This window comes from Frankliniella occidentalis, unplaced genomic scaffold, assembly GCF_000697945.3.
Source record: "Frankliniella occidentalis isolate FOCC.00 unplaced genomic scaffold, Focc_3.1 Scaffold7, whole genome shotgun sequence".
NCBI lineage: Eukaryota > Metazoa > Arthropoda > Insecta > Thysanoptera > Thripidae > Frankliniella > Frankliniella occidentalis.
In genome coordinates, this window is record NW_026267137.1 from 562,556 (window position 1) to 587,140 (window position 24,585).

Genomic DNA, 24,585 nt, shown 5'->3' on the forward strand with positions numbered 1-24,585 from the left:
CCCCCTCTCCCCTCGCCCGCCGGTCCATGTGCGTGGCGTTCCCAGACAACACGCGAGCCGGGGGCTCTCGCTCCACCAGCCGGACGGCCTGCTTCGGCCTGCACGGTTAGCTTAGATTGCCCTCGCGTCGGACCCAACAGCTGCACAGCTGCAGCTGCGCCGGTGTCGCTGCAGTGTCAGTCTGGGTGGATGGCGGACGCGCACGGTCGCATCCGGACGCATCCAGACTTGAGCAGGCGGGGCCGCCGGGGGTGTGACGAGGCGCGCCGATTCTTTTCCGCCGCGCACGACACGAAGAAAGGGTGCTTTTAAGACAGCCCCCCCCCCTCCCCCCTTACCCCGGTCGCGCACAAAACCCATCTTACTTCAATCAGTCGAGAGGCGTAAAAATCGCGTTATGGAGGAAGTGTCCAAAAATCCTTTTCTCTTTGGCATTCTCTTCGCTTCCTCTCTTTAGCGCCCCGTTCGCGCTGCTGGGTGTTCTATACCGTCTGCGGAGCTGGGTGCGCGTGTGCCTGGCCCGCCACCTCGCCCCGCCGCGCCCCGCTGCCGTGCCACGCCACGCTTGGCCACGCTGCGCCGGCTGGCACGTTATGTTGACAGACGCGGTCCTCGCAGTCAGTGATGGCCGAGCCGTCGCGTCGGTGAGCTGTGTCGTCCTCCCGAGCGGCGCGAATTTTTAAAATCGTCGTCGCACTGCCGCCTCGCGTTGACGGACGCGTTGGGTTGGCCCGGCCGCCGAAGTACCCCTCCACGCTACTCCCTCCACGCCCCGTCGACGCCGAGACTGGGCATACAGCCGTGGTAGCCTGTGCTCAGGCGTTATCAGGTGCTGCACATCAGATCTATCAACACTGTCCGAGCTCCTCCGCCCGGCCCCGCCCGGCCCCGCCACGCCCCGCCACGCCCCGCCACACCGCGACGGGGGCGAGCTCAGACGGATGGGACCGCGCGGGTAGTGTTGGGTCTCGGACCTCCGCCGGGGCACTAGACTGTGAGAAAGTGCTTTTCCTGCGAGGCGGGCGGAGCTGCTGCAGCGGCGGTGGAGCGGTGTTGTTGTGGCCCGGGCGCGCTGCTGGGACTGCCTGACTGCCTGCGCGAGCCTCGAGCCGAGCGCCGACTGTGCTCCGTGCGGGAGAGCGCCTCGCGGCCGTGTCAGCTCAAGTGATCGACGCCGCAAGACTCTGCATGACCTGCACCTGGGATACAAGCCTAAAAGTAGTCTGTGTGTATGTGTGTGATTCCGTCCGAGGATCCGGATTCGTAGAGCACGGCCACAGCCACGGCTGGACACACTGGTGCCCGTGGGAAAGTTTCTCACAGGAGTAGAAGTTCTGACGGCGTTGGACCACGTGTGAGGCATGCGAGCATAGGAAAAGAGTGTGTTTGAGTGTGTGTGTGTGTGTGAGAGAGAGAGAGAGAGGGAGAGAGAGAGGGGGGGGGGTGACGATCGCAATCAGCTGGCGCGGTTTGTGACGGTCATGGACTGCTACTGACCGTCACGGATGGACTGTCGCTGCGGCGGCAGCTGCGGCGGTGGGCCAGGCCGGCCGGAACACACCGATTGAGGACCTCGCCGCGCCGCTACGCTACGCCACGCCACTCCGCACGCCTCGGATGACAAGGACGGCATCAACATGGCCTCTCTGTGCGCTCCGCCCTTCCCCCTGGTGCCGCAGATTTTCTACTCCCTTTTCGGTAAGCATTGCACAACACAAAACAGAACAAAAACGGGAGCGAGCTTGTGCAATGGAGAGGGTTTGCCAATTTTTCAATTTTGTAAAAATTGCTATAAAATTTGCTGTTTATTAGTTGTTTTTAGACAGTCCTCCTTTCCTCTAAAATTAACTCACGCTTTTGTCTTTCTTTTTGCCGGTGGTAAGAAATCGCTCTGGCTGTAATGAATGCTCTGTTTATGCCCCAATCGAGCTGGATAGCCGCTTAAACCTACGGTAAGGTGCCCAGTGATGGACACTGTACCAGTGATGGCCACTTTTCTCGATTTGCAGCCAAACTCGTCAATTTACGATCTTGGCACGGAACTAATGTTCTAGTAAGATCCCTACCGGGATATAATTAGCCAAACTACCTCGCTCCGTTCTTTACATTCCAAGAAAAAAAAAGGGTGGCCATCACTGAGCAGATCCGTCTCTTAAGGTGTCCATCATTGGGCATCTTACCCTATGAACAAACGTTATCAAATTGATGTGATTTGTGTTTTTTTATATATTTTTATCTCTCCGCTGCTTCACGGTGGCCCTCCCGTTCCCATCCCTTTCCACTGCGATCTTTACTTCCGTCGTCCAGTCCCTTTCCTCTTCGTCTTTCGGAAATGGCGTTGATCCCAAAGCTCCCTTACTACTACCACTGTTGGGATTTCGCGCCAGGACGTTATGGAGAGAGAGGGGGGACGGGGGGAGGGTGACTCGACTCCTCCCGGTTACGAACAGGGAAGCCCTTGCCCTACATTTATCTTCAGCCCTCCACCCTCCCACCCGATCCGTGATCAGGATGCCGGCTCCCGCTCGCCCGGCGGGGCGCGGCGCGGTGACCGGTCCGGCCCGGGGGTCCCGAAGAAGAGGTACTTGAGGGGGTGCGCTGCCTCGCCTCTATGGGTACCCGGCGGGCAGCCCGCCCAGGCCATCAGGCTGTACAGTCCGATGGCCTGCTTCTATCTCGGATTGGGTCGGACCCCGCTGCACCGCCCGCCCCCGCCGCGCCCCGCCCCGCCTCGCACTGGTCATTGTTCGGACGGTGTCCTCTCGTGGCGATTTTCAGCCCCGTCCTTTCAGCGTAATTTACGTTGGCCGCGCGGTCTCCGCGGGAGTGTTGCCCTTCTTCTCTTCTTCTGCCCCAGTTAGACAGCGGCGTAGCTGACATCAAAAAGGGCGAGAGAAACGGAGCCGGATCGCTTTCCTCGAGTTTTTTTGTTTTGTTTTAGAACAAGCAGCCGTTGGTTTACAAAGAGGAGCTTTTTCTTTTTTTTTTTTTGTTCGAAACAAGACAAATCTTTACAGTGTGCGCTCGGTTTGCTCGCCCTCCTTTGCGCGAACCTCTCTAGCTACGCCTATCTGCGAATAGAATGATCGGACTTTTAACGCGGCTCTGCGTTGCTGTGTGGGCGGGTTGGCGGGAGCACCACGCTTTTTATCGGGGTTCAGCTAGAGTCGTAAAAAAAAGGCTGTAGCAGAGAGCTCGGGGAAAAATAAAGGTTGCACTGTGAGTTTAAAGGGGTGCCAACAACTAATAACCCTGAGTACAGGTAGCATACGTTTCTGGCCGGAACTAGCGTTGTTATGCCTAGGCCTATCCGATGAACTGAAACGGAGTGAATCCAAACGGCGGTCACTGAGTCGAATTTGCGATGCGACGAGTAGTTTTCCAGTTTCCGCATTTCTCGAGACAACTGACCTAACCCCTCTTTGTTGTCACTTTGTTTTTCCATTGTTTTGTTTTCGTTATTTATTTCTTGTTCCCTAATGCATCGAGGAGGCTTCACACGTCATTGGATGGGGCCTAACTATCCGCCATATCCGTTTATATCCAGATTTATTGGCTGCAGAGATGAGAAGTCGCGCCTCAGTTATGTCGTTTCGGGAGAGTTCAATAAATTTCTTTTTATTTATCTTTTATTATTTCGCCTCGGAGTGCGACAATGGCGCGCCGCAAAACACGGGGAAGGGTTTTCTTATCGACTCGCATCATGAGGGAGGGTACGCGACGCGCTACACTGTTGAAGAATTTCGTCATTTCACGATAATAATATGTCACGAATAGTTCGTAATTGAAATTAACGAGTATGGTTCGTCCATTTCGATCACGAACTGTTCATAGCGGGGTACAAGACAAACTTATTCGTATACAGCGACACAACTAGGAGCGCACGATTCAATAGTGTCGATTGATCAGGATGTGAGAGTGTTTGTTTTAAAAAAAATTGCGTCCAGGACCGTTTTTTAGGACAACTACCGATTTACAAACTGTTCGTCATTTTGCGAATGTTTTCGTTACTTCGTTACGATATAATTTCCAACAGTGTACACTGCGAAAAGGGCTAGGAATACCGCCTCACCGACATGTGTCTCCATGTCGTACACACGAAAATCTCTCGAAATTTAGCCATTCGGAGGGGAGTGCGAACAGAGCAAATACCGTCAAAATCCCGAACCGGGCAAACGGTGCCGTCACTGGTGGTGCGGGTGCGCCTTTATGATTTCCCACAGGTAATCATTCCCAACCACGATATCAAATGTATACATTAATCGTCTTTCTTATTTTCTTTTTAGAAAAGAGACCTTTGTCTCTTTCCTCCTTTAGCGTCGCGGCCCCGGCTCCAAGTAAGACCTCCTGAATACTCATTTCGCACCCATCGCTCAGGCGTAGAACTTTGGACAGGACACAGTAGTATGCGATCTTGAACGCGTCCCGGGCCCTGGCGCGGCAGAGTCCGGGCCAGGGGAGCGAACGAGACGCCTTTCCCAAGGTCGTTGTATAGGCGCTGAACGAAGCGTGTATGACTGTGAGGGGCGCGTGTGGCTGCGTTACAAGCGGACTGCTCCACTACAACCGAGTGAAGGGGCGGGAGGGGCGGGAGGGACGGCCGGTGACCGACCGGCCTAATCAGAGCGAATGTATAGCGGGCGCGCCGGCGCGCCGGGGCCAGGCCGGGCCGCCCTGCGAGCGACACACACTGTAAACACGCCGTGTTTACTCGACCTTCGGATGCGCCGGGAAAGACGAGAAATCGACGCTCCTTTGGTCGAAATGCTTTCGGCTTGACGGGGTCCTCCCACTAGGGCGTAGACAAGTCGATGAACGAGGGAGGAAAGGGGGGGAATTTGACTGAAAAAAAAACTTTTTGCAAAAACTCTTTGCAATTGGAAAAAAATGAATAAAAAGTGGTCAGCAGAAAAGATAGTTTGACTGATATTAAATTTACACTGCAGTGAATGGCTCTAAAAAGTGCACCTATAGCATCCCAAAAATAGCATGTGTAACTGAGTAACTGAGTTGTGTGAGTTTTCAACAGTTCTGTACAGTAGTCTGTGCGTGTAGCTATTTGCTGCGTGGTCTGCGGTCTGCCGATTCAATTATGGCTTAATGAGCGTATGCCAAGTCGTTTTTAGCACACTTTACCGTGGCCGTACTTTTCCTACCTCCTAATACTCAATTATTAATGAGTATGATCTTGCAGTATATTACTTTCATAATACTCTTTTGTATCCCATAAGATTTGTCATCCATCTGGTCCCGGCGTCGATGACCACGATGACGTAGAAATTATACCGATTTATGAAACTTTGTTTTGAAATGTTTTATTTCTGCATGGAAATGCACTAAAATGTTGTACCCTATGGAAACGGCATAAGCAGTCGTTATCGCTCTTGAACTTCGATACGTATTTTTCTCCCTTCATTTTCAAGCCATACTATGATTTTTGAGCCTCGGCTTGATCTGCGCTTGAAATCAAACGATGCTCATGTTCTTCGGTTACTTTCACTTTTTTACTACGTGTAGGCTTGCCCGGCCCAACGCCCAGCGACTAGAGTTTGTCATTAGCATCGACAAACTCTTTTTGCTCCTCATTTTTTGTTTGGCTTTTCAAAGTGGCCGTCCTTGTAGTGAGGTGCTCGTCTTGTATGTGAGTCGCTGAACCGCAACAGTTAGTCTCCCAGTCTCTAGGGGGAGGGGGGGGGGCTTTGCCTCGGAATCAATACGTTTAAAACATGTATCGCTGTCAAGCAAAAATCATACACAATGTTTTGCCCTGTTTTCGGCAAATAACGTGCCTCCTGTTACACCCACCCAGCCCGTAACTGGCGCGTTGCATATGCAGTGTATACCGATGACGCGGGTTCGCGCCAGAGGCTCCTGCTCACGCACAAGCACGTCCGTTCCCAGAAAGGGCTGGGCGTGCTTTGTCCTCTCGCTTTCACTCGCTCTTCTCGACCTGCCAACTGTGGCTGATACCGCGCAAGTTCGTCGTCCTCCGTGCTTATGTATCTGAAAAGTGATCCCAAAATGAGAGCAAGCTTGCCCTTTCCTCGTTTAATTAAGTTTTATGGGTGACTGTGCTATATAAACTCGGGGGAAATTCGCCTCTTGGCCTTGCCAAAGTGAATGTTTTTCATTTGGCGGAGGATTTCATGCATGCCAATCGGTATGCCCCCCAGTCGCCCAGTCCTTTTCCAACCATTCCAATCGCACTGAAATTCGTAATTCAGTCATGTGTGGGCAAGGGCAAGAGAAGGGAGGGGGAATGGAGGGGAAGGGAGGGGGAGGGAGAAGGAGTATGGGGGAGGGGGAGAGAGTTTCACAATCACTTTCACTCCCCGAGAGGGAGGCGGCGTTCTTGATTTCCCGTTTGTTGTTGTGTCTAAGTGAGTTATGTCCCCCAGCTCATGTGAAGGCTGACAAATTGGCACTGCATCCCGGCCACTGCGAGCCTCGTGCTGGGCCATGTGGGACCGATACCCAGCAAACTAAGTCGGGGGAGCGCGGACGCGCGGCAAGTTGTCCATGGGAATCTCTGCTGCTAGTGCTGCTTGGACGACGCAGCGACGCGCAGCGGGAGAGAGAGGGAGACGCGGTGGTTGGACCCCAATGCCAGTAAATTCTTTGTTGACATACAGGGTGACCGCTGTGTGCATTGCGCTGCGGCAAATGCGTATACCAAGTAGCCCGTATGCACACGTGCGAATAGGCTACCCGCCGGTGCCCAGTAGTGTCCGTGTGGCCTTTAGGGAGCAGCCATAGCAGCATCCCTTCGGCACGGTACTCGGTCGCCAGCCGTGCCCTGTGACCACCGAAGGGACCGAAGGTATACCACCCTGCCGACGACAGCCGCGGCGAGGGCGGGGCGGGGCGGGGCGCGGTGCAACAGTTAGCTGCAGGACTGTCCCACCACTTCACTTGGACCAGAGGTCGAGTGCTCGCTCGCGGGGCTGTTGGCGCTAGCCTAGCCCGGTGACAAGGTTTTTGTCTGCTGCTGGCTTTGACACGTGGAGAAGAGGTGGGGGGAGAGGGAGTGAGAGAGACGACCTGGTATCGGACAAGGGGTGCGGAACAGCGATGCACTCACCGACCTGGGCAGGCCGGGGACCCGCGGCAGGCCAGATAAGCCTAGGCCTAGGTGTCCAGCGGTATCGTCGCAATGGGCCTCGCATCGCGGGCGATGTTTTAAGTGTGAGGTGTATGGGTATGAGGAGAGGGTGCGTTTCTAGGTGCTGGAGTGATCTAGGTCGTAAGAACGTAACGTTTAAAAGTTAATTGAGGGAGAAATAACATTATCTGACGATGTAGATTAGATGATGGCAGTGGCTGCGATGCCGACGCTAAGTGTTTAACGGCACAATGACATACTGTCGTTCAAGTATGATTACCACGGGTACAAACGTCGTCCCTTCCTCGACCTTTATTCAGCGACCATCGGGAGCATTCAAAACGTACCGGGTGATTCAGAGAAGACGCAGGTGCAGGCGGGTTTGCCTACCCGATCTGCCCGTAAGGCGTCATGGCCCCTTGGGTAGGCAAACCCGCTCGCACCTGCGTCTTCTCTGAATCACCCGGTATGGTATATTTGTACAATAAACCAAGTCGTCCTCTACACCAATGTCCTCTTCTGTTGCAGCGTCGCTCAGCTTCTTCTCGTCGGGGCTGTGCGCGGGCTGGGCCTCGCAGACGCTCGTCAACACCCTGACGCGCACCTGGGACTGGGGGGTGTGGCCCCAGGAGGTGCCGTGGATCCCGGCCACGCTCGAGCTGGGCGCCCTCATCGCGTGCGTGCCCGTCGGCTACGCCGTCGACAAGTACGGCCGCAAGTACGTCAACATGACGGTCGGCTTCCTCTTCCTGCTGTCGTGGCTGATCGTGCTGGCCGCCGACATGCACCCGGAGAACCTGTACTCGGCGCGCGTGGTGGCGGGGCTGGCCATGGGCGCGACCAGCATCGTGGTGCCCGTGTACGTGGCCGAGGTGGCGGAGCCGCGCGTCCGCGGCGTGCTCCTGACGGTGGCGCGCGCCGCCGGCGTGGCCGGGCTGCTGGCCATGCACGCCCTGGGGCCGAGCGTCGGCTACCGCAGCCTGGTCGCGCTCTGCTCGCTGCCGCCCGTGCTCTTCCTCAGCACCTTCTCGTGGAGCCCCGAGTCCCCCTACGTGCTGGCCGCCAAGGAGCGCTGGAACAAGGCCACCGAGAGCCTGGCCAGCATGCGCACGAGCGCGAGCACCGTCAAGGCGGAGCTGGCCCAGCTCAAGCAGGACGATCGCGGGAAGCCGTGCTGGACCCAGCTGCACAAGAGGTATGCCAAAACGTGGAATGTGTCGTTCAGAAAACGTTCCGAGCACCCTCTGCTGTCCGGCTGTCCGCACATTCAAAAATGTTTGTGCTGACAGTTTTGCAAAAACACGCTCTTTCTTGCAGGCCGGCAGCCTGCACCGCCCTGCTGGTGTCCGTGGCCCTGGGCTGCTTGGCGGCGCTAGCCGGCCAGAGCGCCGTGCTGTTCTACTCGGCGCTGCGCCTCCCCGAGTCCGCCGACCCCTCCTTCCTCGGCCCGGAGACCCTTTGCCTGTGCCTGGCCGGCGCCAGCCTGGCGGGCTGCCTCTGCTGTGCGACCTTCGTTGACCTGCTGGGCCGGCGGGTGCTGCTCGCGTCCTCGGCCGCGGCCTCCACCGCGTCCATGGCCGGGCTCGGCTACGTGTTCCTGGCGGCCGCGCGCTGCGAGGACGAGCGCGACACCTGCGGCCTCGGCTGGTGGTTCGTCGCCGCCCTCCTCGTGTGGTCGTTCAGCCACGGCCTCGGCCTCCTCTCCCTGCCCGGCACGCTGGCCGTCGAGCTGGCCCCCACCAACGTCCGCGGCGTGGTGGCCTCGGCCGGCTCGGCGGCCGCCATCCTGGGCGCCGTCCTGGCGACCGTCGCCTTCGAGATGCTCCCCGCGCACGAGGCCTGCTGGGTGTTCGCCGGCAGCAGCGCGCTGTGCCTCGTCCTGGCCGTGGCCGCCGTGCCCGAGACCAAGGGGAAGTCGCTCTCCGCCCTGCAGAGGCAGCTGGATGATAAGCAAGGCCTCGGCCGCGCCGTGCCCACGGTGGTGGTCACCGCGCCGCCCAGGGTGCGCGGCGACGCGCCCCTCGCCAACGGCATCCCGCTGCAGCACGCCAGGGCCGCCGCCGCCGCCCCTGCCGCTGGCGCGCCGGCCTCGGTGCACTAGTATGAGCAAAAGACGTGTCGTGCGTCCAGTCGCACCCAGACTGTTAAGGGGCCCTTCATTTTCTCTGTGATCTAATATTAAGGAACTAATCTGATTAAGAAACGTCACTATGATTAGATAGAAAATAAACTGTGTTTTAAAACATGTACCAACTCCGTGTTTGTTTGGAAACAACACGTTTGTGTCCGATTTTCTGCTTGACTCCATGCTGCCAGCCAGCAGATCCTCTTCGTTCCACTGTACTGACACCTCGGTTCGGCCGGAAGCGGGACAATCTTGGCATATCGGGCATACGGCCACCCTCACATAATGAAGACCATTCAGCTTATTTGTTCGATTAACTTCAGCAACTGGAGTCCACTCTTATTGCCATTATAAACCCTCACATGTCAACTTTGTGTTAGATTTCTTAAATGAAGTAGACCCGAAAACGTTCATGAAAAGGCATATTCTAGGCTCAGATTTGGGTAAACTTCCCTTACCGATACTTACTTTCCGATTTAAGACCTTTAGCAAACTTTTTTTCAATGCGAATAGCACTTTGCGAAAAGGGGAAGTACCTTTAGTATCGGGCTGAACAGGTACCCCAGGGATACCACAACTCAAATCTCGTCGCGGTGCGTGTAAGGCGTACGGTTAAAGCGTACCCCCCAACCACATCACAGTTTTAGTCGAAACTTTCCTGCCGAGAACTGAAGATGCAGAAGAATATTGAAAACCTGCATTTCGACAGAAGCGGCTCCACCCTGTAGTGCAAATCAGGTGACAGCCCCCTTATATCCAGCTGACGCACTATTTGCACGCTTTGTTTCTTTTGACAGACGACGGGGAACAACAGATCTTGCTGCTATTGAATCTTTTTGTTCCTTTATTCAATAATGTCAGAAATAGAATGGCCTTGGCAATACAGTTTTCCGCCGTTCTTCACGTGAGTTCTTTCTCCTATTTTAAGCGTGTATTAAATAGTGTTGTTCTGTCAGTTCTGTCTTTACGTGGACGTTCCTAACCTCGTTTGGCAAGTGAATCTTTTAATGAGTATGTGTATTTTCTCCACAGAATACAGCCTCATGCTGAAACTAAGGCGAGGCAACTAAAGGCTTGGCACACCCTGGTGTTAAATTACTTTAAGGCAAACAATCTAAGCTCATTGGATATCCGAGAGGCTCATCAATCTAGTTTGTTCAACAATAGCAGTATTGACCGTATCCTTTCAACAGCCCATTAAGCTGTCCAAATTTTATTCCTTATTTACCGCTTTTATTTTCCTGAACTCTGATCTTTAGGCAAGCTTCCACCGGAGGGAATTCTCCTTGTACTGGAAGATTTACAGAAATCAGGCAATGCCACACCTTTAGATAAGACTCGGAACAGGTAGTGCATCATACCAAACTTTGAATGCTTTAAATCAGCTCATTTTTACTTCATTATCTTTTCTTATCAGATGGCTAGTGTATTGGCATACCCTAGAGGAATGGGCAGCTATCATCTATAGTTGGGCTCAGGCTAATGGATTTTTAAATACTGTCTGCACATTTTTTGAACTTGTCTCTGGAGATGACACAAATGAACAAGGTTGACTTGATTATTCCATAAATGAGATTACAGTGTGTTTAAACCTATGCCAAAGATTTCTTTTTAAACTCTATTTTTTCTATTATAGAATTCCATGGACTTGATGAGGAAGTTTTACTTAGAGCAATCCAAGTTCTTGAGACTCAAAAGAAGGCAGAAGTTATACCTATTGATGACAGTCATGGCGTTAAATTCTTTTAAATATATCTGTTACTGAAGGGAGCTGGAAAAAATTACCTGAACAAATATACTTGAACACAATTAATTTTGGTGACATTGATTCATGCTGAAAGCATTAGGCCTCTGTTATTTTTTTCATTTATTGCATACATTTGTATATACTGATAAGTAAAGTCCATTCTTGTTTTATTCTTTGTTTCATTCCCTGCTTCAGCCTTAAATCCCAAATCAAGGAAAACCAAACTTAACTTCTGTCAGCACTGACAAGTCCAGAAGACATACTTGGACAAGTCATTGCAGGTTGCGGGACAAATGACTGACATGTGGCATAATTTTCATGTGGCAATATTATAGGAGTCATCCATCGATTGTTAAAAAGGTAAATACAGCATTGTTAGTTAATTAAATAACCTTTAATTCTTTTCACACTGTCTTTTTTGGCTGGATCACACAATATAGTACAATAGACAAGACTTGAAGCATTTGTACGCAAGTGATCACTTGTTACGGCTGAACCACAATATTACATTAAAATATAATAACAATAAGGATGTCGGCAAAGAAAATACACTCAATATTTCAATTGCACCATCATGCATACAATTCTTACAGCGAAATAACACATTTTTGCAAAACCAATCGAAGCTATAATATAAATATTTACATTTATAACAAATAGTCATGGTTATTTCTAAAAATTTGAGTAAAAACTTTAAATGAGAGCATTGACACAACAAAAATGCTTAACTTGTGAAGATCTAAAGGACAACATGGTAATTATTTTGAATTCTCTTAAACTTCTGCCATCTAGAGAAAGTATCTAGCAAGGTCTTCAAGAATTTTAGATTTTTTTTGATAATCTTTTTAAAGTAAGTACAACATAACATAAATATAAAATAGCAATGAAACTTAGGCAATAGGAAACACACCATTTCATTTTAAGGAGATCAAATTACGGCCCTCAGCCCAGTTAATACAATATTTCAATATTTATAGTCTCTCAGCATGTTCCACACTAAGATAACTGTACAGGTTCCAACCCTACTCAAAGGTAAATTTTTAAAAAATTAAGTAAATCAAGTAGTACTACTTTTAATACCTGAACTACCTAGGGTGGCATGGAAACAAAGCAAAAAGCTAATGAAATCAGGTTATAGCATACCACCTTAGGGTTGTGTTTCCAAAACATTACAATTAAGCAAAAAACTTTAAAACCAGATTTATACATGTAAAGAATTGATTTGGAAATGGAATTAGCAAAGTTATACGCATAAGCGTGAAAATTTCCGCCACTTAATTTCAGACTTGATAGCTACCTCGGTACACACATGTCATGAATAACAATGTTAAGAAGATTATTGTGACATTTCTGCATGCAGGTAATAGAGCTTTGTTTCCTCACAATGCTACTCAGTCACCCTTCCCCCAGTTTTTTTTTTTAAACAATATTTTTAAGTATGTATGTGTTTGTCTTCCAGTATCACCCATCACTCACTGAAGGTAACTAAAATGTTTCATTGGTTCTCTTGACATTCTAAATTCATCCTTAGAATGATCTGTGCTGTTCCATAATTTAAAGTTTTTCCTCTGACTAGCACCTAAATAGCAAGGAATGACATATAGCTTTGGTAGGGGGTTTAGAAAGTCAAAATAGGACTTTCACGGTGGTCCAAAATGTCTGTAAAAGTAATGTCAGAATTGACAAATATACGTCAGCAAATGTGAAAAATAATAAAGGAACATGATAAATTGATACGAACCTTTCACAATACTCCACCAAGGTAATGTTACATAAGTGAGGAATGCATTTAAAGGGACTGATTGAGCTCTTTTATTTTCCTTCCAAAAGTGGAATGTCTGCGTAAAACCTCTCATAGTCCATAATGGATTATATGCTCCATCGTCAAGTTCTGTAAAAAATTAAAAAGAAGTGTTGAGACTTTGGGTGTGCCGAGCAGATGTCTTGCAGCATTCAACAATTTAGTCCTGAAAACGAGTTTCTAGAAAGCATGCGGTATTTATTTCATCAAAGGAACTAGTTGCAAAGCAAATCGTAATACCGGTAATAAGTAAAGAAGCCATGCAAGCAAGCAAGGAAACATAATTTTTAAAAATGCCCTGGCAGATATAGGTTGCAAACATACCATTTTGTGATTGTCCCATATATCCACCAGGAACATCACACCAATAATATATCACAGTTCCATCTGATAATACTTTTTGTGGAGGAATATCCCTTTTTTGTCTCGATTCAGACTTTTTTCTACGAGGCAGTGTTTGAGATAGTTTGGGAACTTGTTGGGTCTTATTCTCAGTAAAACATTCACAGGAAACTCTCGTAAAATGAGTTTGAATGTTTGGTGCTTCAAGTTTAGTCTTCACATCACCTCTGCCTTCACACATTTCTACCGTTTTCCTATGCATTGGCTCTACATGGCCCGGTTTCAGTCTTAGTAAGCAGTCTGCATTTTGTCTTGAGTATCCAAGACACAAAAGGCACAAACTTGTCATCTCAACACCATGCGCACAAACTTCTGGTGGGGTCATGGTAGCATCCTTATTCTCACAGCTGTCTATCACAGTTTGTCTTTCTTGGTCTTCAAAATATGAATCTTTGGCATGGGCAACATGAGTTTGAACTTCTGTCTCATACTCTTTATCACTCTGACAATTCATGCTTTCATTACAGTCTTCCTTTCCCTCATAGTTTTGCTCTATCTCTAAATGATGAGTTAGATCGCTTATTGCAAAAGAACTTCCAATCTGTGATTCTTTTCCTATAGAGATTAAGTGCTCTACCTGGGATTCTTTTCCACTGAATAAGCTAATTTCCTCATTCAGTACTTTATAGTTATCATCATTGTGTAAAGATAATATATTATTTCCTTGGGATTCATCTTCCTCTGCATCACTCCAAATCTCCTGACTTTCAGAGTCAAGTTGCTCCTTTCCTGAACTGGACTTCTTACTTGTATCACTTATAACTGAATTACAGTCTTCAAAGTCATCATCACTTGCATCAGTCAAGCTTTCAAGCACTTCACTATCTCTGACTTCAGCATGTACAGTTTTTGGATTCCCTAGCAATGTGTCTACAGATGAAATCATCAGTAGATGTTCCTCAGCCTTTGATTCTTCTGGTGAAGATAAAATGTTTGAACGTTGTTCAGGACTTACAGGATTCAGCTGTTTTCCATTAAGGTCAATCCTACATTTAGCATTTGCAAAGCCAGTCTCACATGCAGAATTGAGCTCTGCAACATTTTGAACACACTCATCACTCATAATGATGCATTCCGGAGTTTTTTCTTTTCTTGCTTCATCAACCTGAGACACACAGGAAACAGCTCTACCAGGATGCTTCATTTTACAGCTGGGGAAAAAGGACGAAATAATCGAGGAAGCAGGGGGGAGTCTTTTCAACATAGAGGTTGTGGAGGTTGAGGCTGAGGAACTGGTAGCCATTGCAACATTAATGCTGGTTCCCGAAGGAATGGAAGCATCAGAAGTGGTAATGGAGGCAGAGTGCACGCAAAACTCGCAATCTACAAACATAAGAAACAAAACCAAAGAAAGCAAAATAAATAAAAAGTGGTGTGGTACCATTCTACATCAAACTTGAATATGAAATGAGGGAATCCAATGGATAAATTTGATGACCACTAAAGAAATAGGTAAAATCATTGTTCTTGAATTACGGACTTCTAAATGAAGAGTGCATTACTATAAGCAAGGGTGAGAGGGGAAACACATATTGGTGATATAATTATCCTTCAAAAGGCTACATAAATCATGGAAATTAGCTGAACAAGTGTACAATTTATTATTTGGTTTGAAGTACTGTACGTACTGTCCACAAATTAAAGTTAGACAACAGTGCCTCATGTATTTTGTTAAAAAAAATAAAAAAAATAGCTCACAATACCCAATTTAGTGGCCAGTCCAATTAAAAGAGGGTAGAAATGCTTTTAACCTTTAATTAATCATATACATTGTACAGGACTACTTTAAAAGGTCTTAAAGGGATCCATGACAGGACAGGAATAGTCTATGGTAAATTCATGCTTAGATAGAATTGTTCATAGGATAATGAAGCATGTAAAATATTTATACTGCATTTGTAAATCATGCACATTTCATGCAGTCAAAAAATTGGCAGAAAGCACAGGACTTCAAGTTAAGTTGAGAAAAAATGAGACAGGGGATAAGTGTGATAAATCTCTCCTTTTGTTTGCAAATATTTCCATTAAGTTGGGTCCCACATAAGTATTGGCATAAGGCTGTCAAAATTTTGAAATCTGTCTATGTCAAGTTTTTACAAGTCTCAAATTTTCACCTACCTGACCCTCTAAATATACCAGGTGGCTGATCAACGCTGCGCACTTTTGTAGTTATACTGTACCGCATGCAGACGTGTAGGTGGGTTGTCTGTCCGCTCGGGGCCGTAAGGCGACGATAGGCAAACCCCATCCCCATGGCTGCATGCAGTACAGTAACTACAAAAGCATGAGGGGTTAATGAGCCACCTGGTATATGTATGACTTGCCTATGAAACTGAGTAAACTTGTACAAAATATAGATCTACCCAGACTCACCATCTCTTAAATCTCCTGCCTCTATTTCATTTAGACCATTTGCAAGTGAATCAAGACCTTCATTTTCGGATCTTGCTTTGGATCCTGCTGTTTCTGAAGGTTTGGTTTTCCATCCCCCCCTCACAAAATTGTTGATGTTAGCACTGGGATCACTCAACCGACGCTAAAAACAAATCAGGAATAAAAATAAAAATCCCAAACAATTGGAGACTGCACAATGTAAAAATTCAACTATACCTGATGACGATAGACAAAAAATTCCTCAGGATCAGAATCCCAATCAGAATCCCACATATCAGTAGCACAATATCCTGGTTCAGATGTTGGAGTTTCAGCACCAGAATACCCTACAAAACCATAGTTAGAGTTTTGTTAGTGGGAAGGAAAAATAGACAACTTTGTAAATAGAAATCTAGATTAAATTAGGAACCTTTTGGTTTAGTTACGGCCATTTCAGCATGACCCTTGCCTTGAGGTCCCTTCATGCGAACAAATTCCACACGTTGAGAGGAAGAATTTGAGAACAGGCCAAATGTCATTCTTTGAGCCATTTTAGAGCTAAGACTGGACTGGAAAATAAATTTTGTGCTTACCCTGGCATCATAGACTCTTTTCAGAGCATCATAACGGATGGATCCTAGGAAAATGACTCCCTGGATTGCTCCATCTCTATCTGATGCAACCAACTCAACACAGACCATCTCTCCATCTCTTACCATAATATCAGAAAACACCTGTAAAACACACAATACCCTCTCAGTCAACACTGTTACAATATCTAGTCCTCATAAGACTAATCACAGGAAGACTAACATACCTCATTGAAGTTGTCCACCATAAAACACACATTTGGGTAAGTCATTTCTTCAACTTCAGCCTTTGTATCCATTCTTCTTCTACTTGGTGATGCATAAACTTTCTGCAAGTGAAAGGAAATAAAATAACTCAAAGAGGAAGTGAAGAGTGTGAGGAATAGAATGTAGTAATAAAATACTTAAAGTAATTCACTTCCACCCCCCTTTTAAATGGCAGTTTACCTGAGAATGTCTACGTAGAACTTGTAACTCTTTGGGACTGGTTCTGGTGCAAATGGCCAATGTAAGAGTATAATCAAATTGATGTATGATCAAATTTAAGTAGACCGTCTCCTCCCAATCCATATCAGGATCTCCAATGGGTAGTTTGCGACTGGCTTTTCTAAAGACATCAACTTCAGTCTGAAAGCCAAAGGAGCAAGACAATCTATAATAGAAATAATTAATATCTTTGAAAAATTGAAAATATTTTGATTGGATTCTTACCTCAAATTTTGGAAGAAGTCGTGATGAACTTTTAATATGTTTCTTCCGTACAAAAAAGAGGAGATCATCACAGTCAATGTTACGGTCAGTTTGAAAGAGGAAATGTCTAACAAAAAGATCAGTCCAGTATGTAGTACCATGTACCATCACAAACCCAGTGTCTGTAAGAAAAGAAAACATTAGAAATTTCTAAACCATTTCATTTAAACAAAAAGAAAAACCAGCCTTGAATCTTACCATCCTTTAACATTTGTCGCATCTCTTTGGTGCGCTGGAAGTTGATCTCTTCCAGAAGCTGCTCGAGAGCAGTAGGTGCTTTTGCTAAAGCAGCAGCACTGCTCAGAGGCAGTGCACTCAATGAACTTGTGCTGCCACGGTACGACATGGTATGTTTGTTGCAGGGCGATACTGCAGATCATCCCCTTTCTGTGGCCAGATGAGCTTCAGAAAGCCATCATCACCTCCAATAACCTTCATTAAAAAACAAAAACAAAACAAAAATCCCATTTAAATCAATAATCTGCTAATGATAACCATAGGTTTGCACAAATATATCAAGACTCATGACAGCAGAAGGCGTAATTTCAACAAATCGGTAGGTAAACAATAAACTCAGATCAGACAAGTGTCCCAAATAATGGCAACACCACAGCGTCTGCTTGACACCTACAACACTGATGATAACAAGTCCAAATTGGTTCAATTCAGTGCTTTCAGGCAATTCAAACAATGTGTTTGTAAGAGATCGTCCGACCAAGTGGATGCAGCTCAGAGAACACGCAAACAATAAAATTACTCACATTATTCGATTTTTTTCGTCCCGAGAATGAATCACCACCACCCCCTAGTAAAGGCCTTCTGCTAGCATATCGTTTGTCAACTGTCTTTTCCACCCCCTAAAGGTCACACTTTTGATTGGCCACGTCAGTACAAATTTGCCATACTCAATGTTTTCATGAGCTAAAACCGAAACGCAATACGAAAACGTTTCACCAACGGCGACGGAGGGAGCAGAATACAGATACAGTAAACATTTACAAACGTTAAAGAAATTCTCGTCGGAATTACGTAAGTTTCTACAGTATTGTACAAAAACCTCGTCATAAGCATTCTAGTTTAGAAAAATTCTATGATTTGGACTTCAACTAGCTGTGTTTAGTTGTGCAACTCTTAGGTCTTGTGCCTGTTTTGTTGAGGTTGTGTTGACCTGTTGTTTCCGAAACTCCTATTGAGGCTATTTTAATCCATTCAACCCTTTTCTTTTATATCAGGATGTCTTCTGGATATAGAGATAGATCTAGAGACAGCAGAGACGATCGTTATTCAGACAGTCAAAGGAAGTCTCATGGCAGCCAGATGCACAGAGACAGACAGCGAAAATACAGCCCTGATAGACAAAGGTCTAGCCATCAGAGAAAAGATCGCAGTCGAAGCAGAGAAATATTTGAACATAAGTCAAGAGAACGAAAAAGAAGTGCGTCCAGAAGCGTTGAGCGAGAAAGACATAAAGCAAAGAATTCTAGACACTCAGATTCTGTCAGACCTTCAAAATCTCACAAGTCGAGAAGTAAAAGAGCAGATGATTCTGACAGTTCCCCTGAAAGAAAAAAGAAAAAGAAAAGAAAAAAGTAGGTACATTTTTTTTAAAGAGCAATGCTGCTCTTGTTTGATGTTGAGGGCTGAATTTACATGATTGCATTTTGCTTTCAGGTCACGTTCTAGTTCATCTAGTAGTTCATCTTCAAACAGCTCAGCTTCCTCTGCAGATTCAACCAAGCTCATGAAGCGCTTACATGAAGAAAGGCAAAAACAGGTTGAACGTAAATTGAAAGAGAAGGAACGATTAAAAGCTACGGAGACACCTGAAGAAAAACGGCTAAGGAGGCTTCTGAAGAAAGAAGCAAAAGAGAGAAAGCGGAAAGAGCGAATGGGCTGGGATAATGATTACCTTCATTACACAAATACGGACAATCCATTTGGAGATGGAAACTTGCTCTCCACTTTTGTATGGGGTAAGAAGCTAGATCGTGAAGGCCTTACAGGCCTCAGCAGAGAAGACCTAGAAATAAGGAACCGACAGAAACAAGAAGAGAATAAGCGGGAATTGGAAAAGGTTAAGAAGCGCCGTCAAGAAAGAGAATTGGAAAGGCAGCAGAGAGAGGAAGAAACTGCTCTCTTACAACGGAACAAGGAGGCTGCCCAGTTCCAGGAGTGGGAACGTCAGGAAGACCAGTTTCATCTTGAACAAGCTAGGCTCAGATCACGCATCCGCATGCAGGATGGAAGAGGTATGCAATCTTTATAATAATTGTCACCTTCATTTTCTTTAAATGCCTTTAATAGAAGTTAAACTAAATGATTGTTTCTTTTGTAAATGATTACAGCTAAGCCCATTGATCTTCTGGCAAAGTACATCAGTTCAGAGGAGGATGTAGATGCAGTTGAGATGCATGAACCTTATACTTATTTGAATGGTTTAGCAACCCAAGACTTAGAAGATTTGATTGAAGATATTAAAGTTTACAAGGAACTTGAGCGGGGTAGAAATCTTGATTATTGGCATGACATCACTGTAATTGTTGAAGATGAGTTGCACAAGCTCCGAAAATTGCAAAAACAAAATGAATATGATTCAGGTAATACATGTCAACTTACAGTCTAAATTCTCTAATTTTGTGAAACTGCTCTAGGATGTTTCCATAACTGATACATTTCTTCTGTGTAGCTGTGGGTCGCCGTGAAGGAATACATCAAGCAGTAGCCAAAGATGTCTCCTCAGTTTTCAAGGGAAAGACAGCAACTCAATTGGAAGAACTTCAAACTAAGATCGAGAGCAAAATAAGAAATAAGGTGGAAGGCTTAGACATAGGTTATTGGGAGAGCCTCCTTAGTCAATTGAAAGGTTTGTAATGTATTTAAATTTAATGTATGGTTCTTCTTTTTAAACCAATCTGTATCTTTAGTCTAATCCATATAACGTTTCTTTCTTTTTCTCCCAGCTCACATGGCAAGAGCACGTTTAAGAGATCGCCATCAAGAAAATTTGCGCAAGAAGCTTCAAGTTCTGAAAGCAGAACAAGGAGTTGCTGGGGAAGGAGAGGCTGAAAATCAACCTTCCACCTCCTCAGCTGTAGATCCTAAGAATGAAAAAATTGTTGAAGAAGAAGCAGCAAATAGTGATGAAGATGAAGAGAATGAAGAGGATGAAGATGACAATGAAGAGTAAGTATATATGTCTCTTATTTAGCCAAGGTATATTTTTAATGGCATTGAACCTAAATGTTTCTTTTAATGATTTTAGTGAAGAGAATGCGGCCAATGACATGCTGCGTGAGAGCTTTGCTGACTACGACTCTGGTGGATATTCCCCTCGATACTTACAATCAAGTGATCTTGAACCTGGAACCCTGGTTATATCTGAAGAGGATGATCTTCAGCGTGTGGAGTTTGCACGCCTACAGATCACCCAAGGAGCTGGGCAACGGGTGGAGGTAAGTGATTTAAGGGGGAAATTACCTGTTAGGAATTAAAATGAATTAGGGATAAAAAGTACTTAAATGTCATTTGATTTTTTCAGAATGTTATTACTGCAGAGGAGAGGGCACTACAAAGAGAAGCCCGAAAAGGGATGGCAGGGGATGAAGCTGAATTTTCAGTTGAAACTCAGCTTGACACTCAGGTTTACCTTTGGTCAGATAAATACCGGCCTCGTAAGCCTCGTTACTTTAACAGGTTTGTTTTACTTTCTCTGTCGTGCTAAATACTGTCAACAGCAGAGGTTTTAATATTATTTAATAACAATGTTGTCTTTTACAGAGTACACACTGGATTTGAATGGAATAAGTACAACCAGACCCATTATGATATGGATAATCCTCCTCCCAAGATTGTCCAAGGTTATAAATTTAACATTTTCTACCCTGATCTGATAGATAAGGGTGCTACACCAGAATACTTCCTAGTAAGTTATCATATGTGTTCATTTCAAAGCAATTCAGAAATACGTTGTGTTTGTACAATAGGTACATTTCTTACAAAATTACTTCCATTTCAGACTCCATGCCCAGAGAATAAGGACTTTGCTCTTCTTCGCTTTCATGCTGGTCCACCATATGAAGACATAGCATTCAAGATTGTAAACAGAGAGTGGGAATACTCATACAAACGTGGATTTCGATGTCAGTTTCATAACAACATATTTCAATTGTGGTTCCATTTCAAACGCTACAGGTATCGAAGATAGACCATCAGATTTTTATCATACTTTTGTCTTTCCTTTTTTTGTTGTCATTTGCTCATTACATTTTCTAAATAAAAGCCACACCAATGTACAGTTTATAAATCTTTTAAGGTAACAGAGTAACACCTTTAACAATCTTACATCAGACTGTTAGGTTCTGGAGAATGGCAAGATGCCTTTCGCTGGCCGCTCGGCGCCCGCCCTCCTTCCTCACCCCTCGCCCACTCGCCTGCCTACGGAAAGCATGATTCTGATTGGCTTTCATCAGATGGCCGAGATGGACAGGTGGCTCCGCCGGGCGAGCGCTCAGTTGCTGTGCGTGAGACGTGGGCAAGTGTTGTGTCGCGCAGTGTGTCGTGCCCGATTGTTTATGTTTATGAATGTGTGTGTGATATCGTCGGCTATCGTGGTCGGTTTCGGCCGAGCCGGCGTGCGGTGAGGGCGCCTCCACGTCGCTGCGTCTTCTGCCTCGCTTTTTGTTGGTATAAACGCACTTTTCAGTGCCAAATTTGCGGTCAGTGAATCGGCCATGTGCCCGGCGAGTGACGGTGCCAAGCGCTGTGTCGATCGGTTGCGGTGTTCGCCGGTTATTTTAGTTAGTTTCGTGTGGAGCCTGGAGTGCGCAGCTGTGGGCCACGGCGGGCCAGGCCATGGCCCGAGACCTAGAATAATGCATTCCGGTAAACCTGAAATGCAGAAGAATGCGGGGAACAAGGAAACGGAAGTCACCATGCTACCGCATAGCGATTTCCGTTTTGTTGTTCCCCTCATTCTTCTCCTTTTTAGCTTTACCGGAATGCTTTATTTTACGGTGCAGCGGCGCAGCCCAGCGTCCCTGTCCCAGCAGCAGCAGTTCCCTCTGGAAGTCGGATTACAGTGTTTTGGCGTTCAGTGTGGTGTCCAAGTGAGTAATACAGCGTCCAAGTGGCCAGCCCTCCCTCCAACCAGCAGTACACTTCGAAGAGTTAGGAGCGCAGCTCTGTGGCCGAGGTGCTCCAGTGCTGTGCGCGAACAGCTGCTCAGTCCGATACCAAAGCTAGTGTTCCTCGCCTAGCCCCCCTTGAGCCCGCGTTACCCGGTACCAGCAGTTTGGTCTTCCCTCTGACGTCACCGGCGCTGCGCCAGCAGGCACATCAGCCCTCACCCAAACACCGCTGTCGTTGGCGTTGCCGTTTCTTTTCACCCCCCCCCCCCCCAACTGCTGCTGCTCTACATCGTTTCCAGAAGGAAAACGGTCTGAGGCTTGTAACTATCGTTTTTTTACATTCACCCCCCCCCCCTTTCCCCCCCTTGGCAGCGGTGTCGCAGTGTACGGAGCGAGTCTGGAGGGCGATCCGGGAGCTCCCTGAGATTGCTCTAGTTCCGTTCTCCCACCACCCCTTCACCCTGTTTCAGATGGTTTAGAAGCCATTTCCGGGTGTTTTCAGGGAGCGCTCCCGATCGCTCCCTTGGGCGGGCGGAGGTAGAGGAGGGGGTTGCAGCTTGCAGCGGCCCTACGGACTTCTTGGTAGCGGACTCGCTAGAGGGCGGCAAAAAACTAGCCCGGCCCGTAACGAGACAGTCCAGCTCCAAAAGTAAACTCAAAATGTGTCGTGTATTTCGACTAACGGAGCAGTGTAGACTAGCGGGTAGGACATAAAGGTTCGTGATTGGTCGAGCCTTTACCCCCACTAACGGCGTGACGTAGAGGTGGGAAACTCGACTAATCGTGAACGTTTCTGTTTTATCCGCTCTTCTTCTTCCGTTAGCCCAACCCCTGTCAACTCTAATAGGCGTTTCCGGCCGCTTGCTACCTCGTCCTCCCCGACCCCCCCTCACCTGGCGCGGCCTCCGGTACTGCCAGTTTTAGCATAAAAATTTGTCGGATCGGTTGTCGTGATGGGCTAGTTTCAAACTGCTAGATTAGCACTCCAACATATGACGCGTGTGTGGAATAACATATCCCATTTGTTAGCAAAGGTCAGAAATGCAGGGATAATAGATAATCGGATGCCATTTCCGGCCCTTTTTGCGTTGAATCGTTGGCATACTTGAAAGCAGCCGATCTGAGCAGAAACTGATTCCTCGGCTCCGAACGAGGAACATGAACACTTCGGCAGCGCAGCGGTACCGAGCGGGCCCCGGGCCCAATGGTCGTGGGGTCGACTCCGCCCGGAGGCCAGAAAAAATTTTCACTTCAGAATTCGTGCGGGAAATTTCGTTTCGGAGTGCGGGACAAAAGTTGGGAATTTCGCTGTCCAAAGGGTGGCAGTACGGGAAGCCGCGCGGAGATAGTGGACAAAGCTTTAACATTGAGTTGGCAGGGGTTGCGTTAGCCGAAGTACACTATTCGGGCGCAAAGGCAAAGAACTTGTATTTTCAAATGTAGGCATCGAAATAATACTGAATATCTGCTAATCAAAACTGAAATGTTAATCGGCAATATCCAAAACTTAAACGGCAATTTTCACCAGAAAGGGGAACTGGTGGACAGTCTCACTCAACATAAAATCAGCACATAATGCTAGAATCATCATTCACATATCACCTCCGTGATATCACAGAATTCATAATTTTTGCGTACGACAAAAAAATGGTGACCCTCTCGTCACCCCTTCGTCAGCGCCGAAAGATGACGAAGAAAAGCAACGCCGGCCGGTGGGATGCGAACCCGCTTCCTGCGGCTCGCCACTTTGGCGCACCAAGCCACTCGGCCACTCACATCTCCGTGCCGGTGCGGATCTCACGCGCGCGGTCCCTGAAAGGTCGTTTCGCAGGTTTCTGAATGCGCTAGCTAATCGCCCATTTGCAAGGTCTATTCAGAATTACTAGAGTAATGTACAGGCGAAATCGGGGCGCTGTGGCTCCAATAGAACCCGAGTTAGAGCCGGCAGTAGGGCATGTGTGTTAATGTAGGTGTTGACTCATTTGCCCAAATGAATATCTTCGGATCGGCGGCGAACCCTTGTTTCTCACGGTTGGGCGGGGCGGCCAGTTACTTGCCTCTCCTCCACCAGGTTTACTCTTGAGGTGTGTGGCGGTCTGCGCCCCCCGATCATATGTGCACTTTATTCTGCGGCATTGGCTGCTCCCCAGCTTACCGACCTGTAGTTCAAGTAGAGTTGGAAGTTTCGTGAAAAGAAAACTCCACACTTTGATGTCTTTTCGCCTTCCGCGACGGCCTAGAATGAGTCGTGGCCAGGAGCGACTGCCGGTATCTCGCCTCCATGGCCCAGTCGGTAGAGCACCCGCCCAGAGCGTCGCAGGTCGACGGTTTGACTCCAGGCTCGGCAACATTTTTCGGTTTCCGCTTAGTGTTAGTGTGAGGCCTCAGGGCCGACCTGTAGTTCAAGTAGAGTTGGGACACGCGGAGTTGCGGGGTTTGATTCCCGAGCACGGGTGGGGCAGATCGCAATTTTCCTCGCTTGTTTCGTTTTCAAAACAATGTGTCTAAGGAAGAGTAAGGACTCGGCAGGCAGCCTTCGCCGTGACGCCGTACCCGCGCGCGTTCAGTG

General features: G+C 47.3%; 4 protein-coding genes across 7 annotated transcripts; 3 read left to right on the forward strand and 1 right to left on the reverse strand.

Annotated features, from left to right (window-relative positions):
• Nucleotides 1-609: 609 nt before the first annotated feature.
• On the forward strand, nt 610-9,355 carry LOC113204720 (facilitated trehalose transporter Tret1-like). Of its 2 annotated transcripts, none has more exons than XM_026419991.2 (3): nt 610-1,698; nt 7,631-8,297; nt 8,420-9,355. In XM_026419991.2, exons 1-3 carry the CDS (start codon nt 1,638-1,640, stop codon nt 9,201-9,203), a joined length of 1,512 nt encoding a protein of 503 aa, XP_026275776.1. In that variant the 5' UTR covers nt 610-1,637; the 3' UTR covers nt 9,204-9,355. The 2 variants fall into 2 exon arrangements, with proteins under 2 accessions (XP_026275776.1, XP_052129023.1); XM_052273063.1 differs by lacking the exon at nt 610-1,698 and adding an exon at nt 7,113-7,211.
• A 500-nt stretch (nt 9,356-9,855) lies between these two features.
• Nucleotides 9,856-11,144, forward strand: LOC113204722 (vacuolar protein-sorting-associated protein 25). The gene is made up of 5 exons (XM_026419993.2): nt 9,856-10,131; nt 10,260-10,405; nt 10,487-10,574; nt 10,645-10,775; nt 10,864-11,144. The coding sequence occupies exons 1-5, from the start codon at nt 10,082-10,084 to the stop codon at nt 10,974-10,976; spliced, it is 528 nt and encodes a 175-aa protein (XP_026275778.1). The 5' UTR covers nt 9,856-10,081; the 3' UTR covers nt 10,977-11,144.
• A 202-nt stretch (nt 11,145-11,346) lies between these two features.
• Nucleotides 11,347-17,742, reverse strand: LOC113204718 (uncharacterized protein KIAA0930 homolog). 3 transcript variants are annotated; one of them, XM_052273021.1, is made up of 11 exons: nt 17,652-17,742; nt 17,089-17,322; nt 16,852-17,012; nt 16,588-16,767; nt 16,368-16,469; nt 15,981-16,284; nt 15,788-15,897; nt 15,551-15,713; nt 13,100-14,500; nt 12,716-12,865; nt 11,347-12,633 (listed from the first exon to the last, which is right to left on the reverse strand). In XM_052273021.1, the coding sequence occupies exons 2-11, from the start codon at nt 17,234-17,236 to the stop codon at nt 12,593-12,595; spliced, it is 2,760 nt and encodes a 919-aa protein (XP_052128981.1). In that variant the 5' UTR covers nt 17,237-17,322; nt 17,652-17,742; the 3' UTR covers nt 11,347-12,592. The 3 variants fall into 3 exon arrangements, with proteins under 3 accessions (XP_052128981.1, XP_052128986.1, XP_052128992.1); XM_052273026.1 differs by having other exon boundaries at nt 17,522-17,653; XM_052273032.1 differs by lacking the exon at nt 13,100-14,500.
• An 18-nt stretch (nt 17,743-17,760) lies between these two features.
• LOC113204719 (cactin) lies at nt 17,761-21,182 on the forward strand. The gene is made up of 10 exons (XM_026419989.2): nt 17,761-17,919; nt 18,123-18,479; nt 18,562-19,139; nt 19,236-19,487; nt 19,577-19,753; nt 19,851-20,073; nt 20,153-20,342; nt 20,429-20,583; nt 20,668-20,812; nt 20,906-21,182. The coding sequence occupies exons 2-10, from the start codon at nt 18,124-18,126 to the stop codon at nt 21,092-21,094; spliced, it is 2,265 nt and encodes a 754-aa protein (XP_026275774.1). The 5' UTR covers nt 17,761-17,919; nt 18,123; the 3' UTR covers nt 21,095-21,182.
• The last annotated feature ends 3,403 nt before the right edge of the window (nt 21,183-24,585 follow it).

Bases quoted from the DNA above. Each gene is read 5' to 3' on its own strand.
- LOC113204720 (XM_026419991.2), top strand. From the start codon at position 1,638: ATGGCCTCTCTGTGCGCTCCGCCCTTCCCCCTGGTGCCGCAGATTTTC. The intron at 1,699-7,630 runs GTAAGCATTGCA...CTTCTGTTGCAG, and splicing joins GATTTTCTACTCCCTTTTCG to CGTCGCTCAGCTTCTTCTCG. The intron at 8,298-8,419 runs GTATGCCAAAAC...TCTTTCTTGCAG, and splicing joins TGGACCCAGCTGCACAAGAG to GCCGGCAGCCTGCACCGCCC.
- LOC113204722 (XM_026419993.2), top strand. From the start codon at position 10,082: ATGTCAGAAATAGAATGGCCTTGGCAATACAGTTTTCCGCCGTTCTTC. The intron at 10,132-10,259 runs GTGAGTTCTTTC...TTTTCTCCACAG, and splicing joins AGTTTTCCGCCGTTCTTCAC to AATACAGCCTCATGCTGAAA. The intron at 10,575-10,644 runs GTAGTGCATCAT...TTTTCTTATCAG, and splicing joins TTAGATAAGACTCGGAACAG to ATGGCTAGTGTATTGGCATA.
- LOC113204718 (XM_052273021.1), bottom strand. From the start codon at position 17,236: ATGTCGTACCGTGGCAGCACAAGTTCATTGAGTGCACTGCCTCTGAGC. The intron at 16,768-16,851 runs GTAAGAATCCAA...TTTGGCTTTCAG, and splicing joins GACTTCTTCCAAAATTTGAG to ACTGAAGTTGATGTCTTTAG. The intron at 16,285-16,367 runs GTATGTTAGTCT...TGTGTTTTACAG, and splicing joins TGGTGGACAACTTCAATGAG to GTGTTTTCTGATATTATGGT.
- LOC113204719 (XM_026419989.2), top strand. From the start codon at position 18,124: ATGTCTTCTGGATATAGAGATAGATCTAGAGACAGCAGAGACGATCGT. The intron at 19,140-19,235 runs GTATGCAATCTT...AAATGATTACAG, and splicing joins CCGCATGCAGGATGGAAGAG to CTAAGCCCATTGATCTTCTG. The intron at 19,754-19,850 runs GTTTGTAATGTA...TTTTTCTCCCAG, and splicing joins CCTCCTTAGTCAATTGAAAG to CTCACATGGCAAGAGCACGT.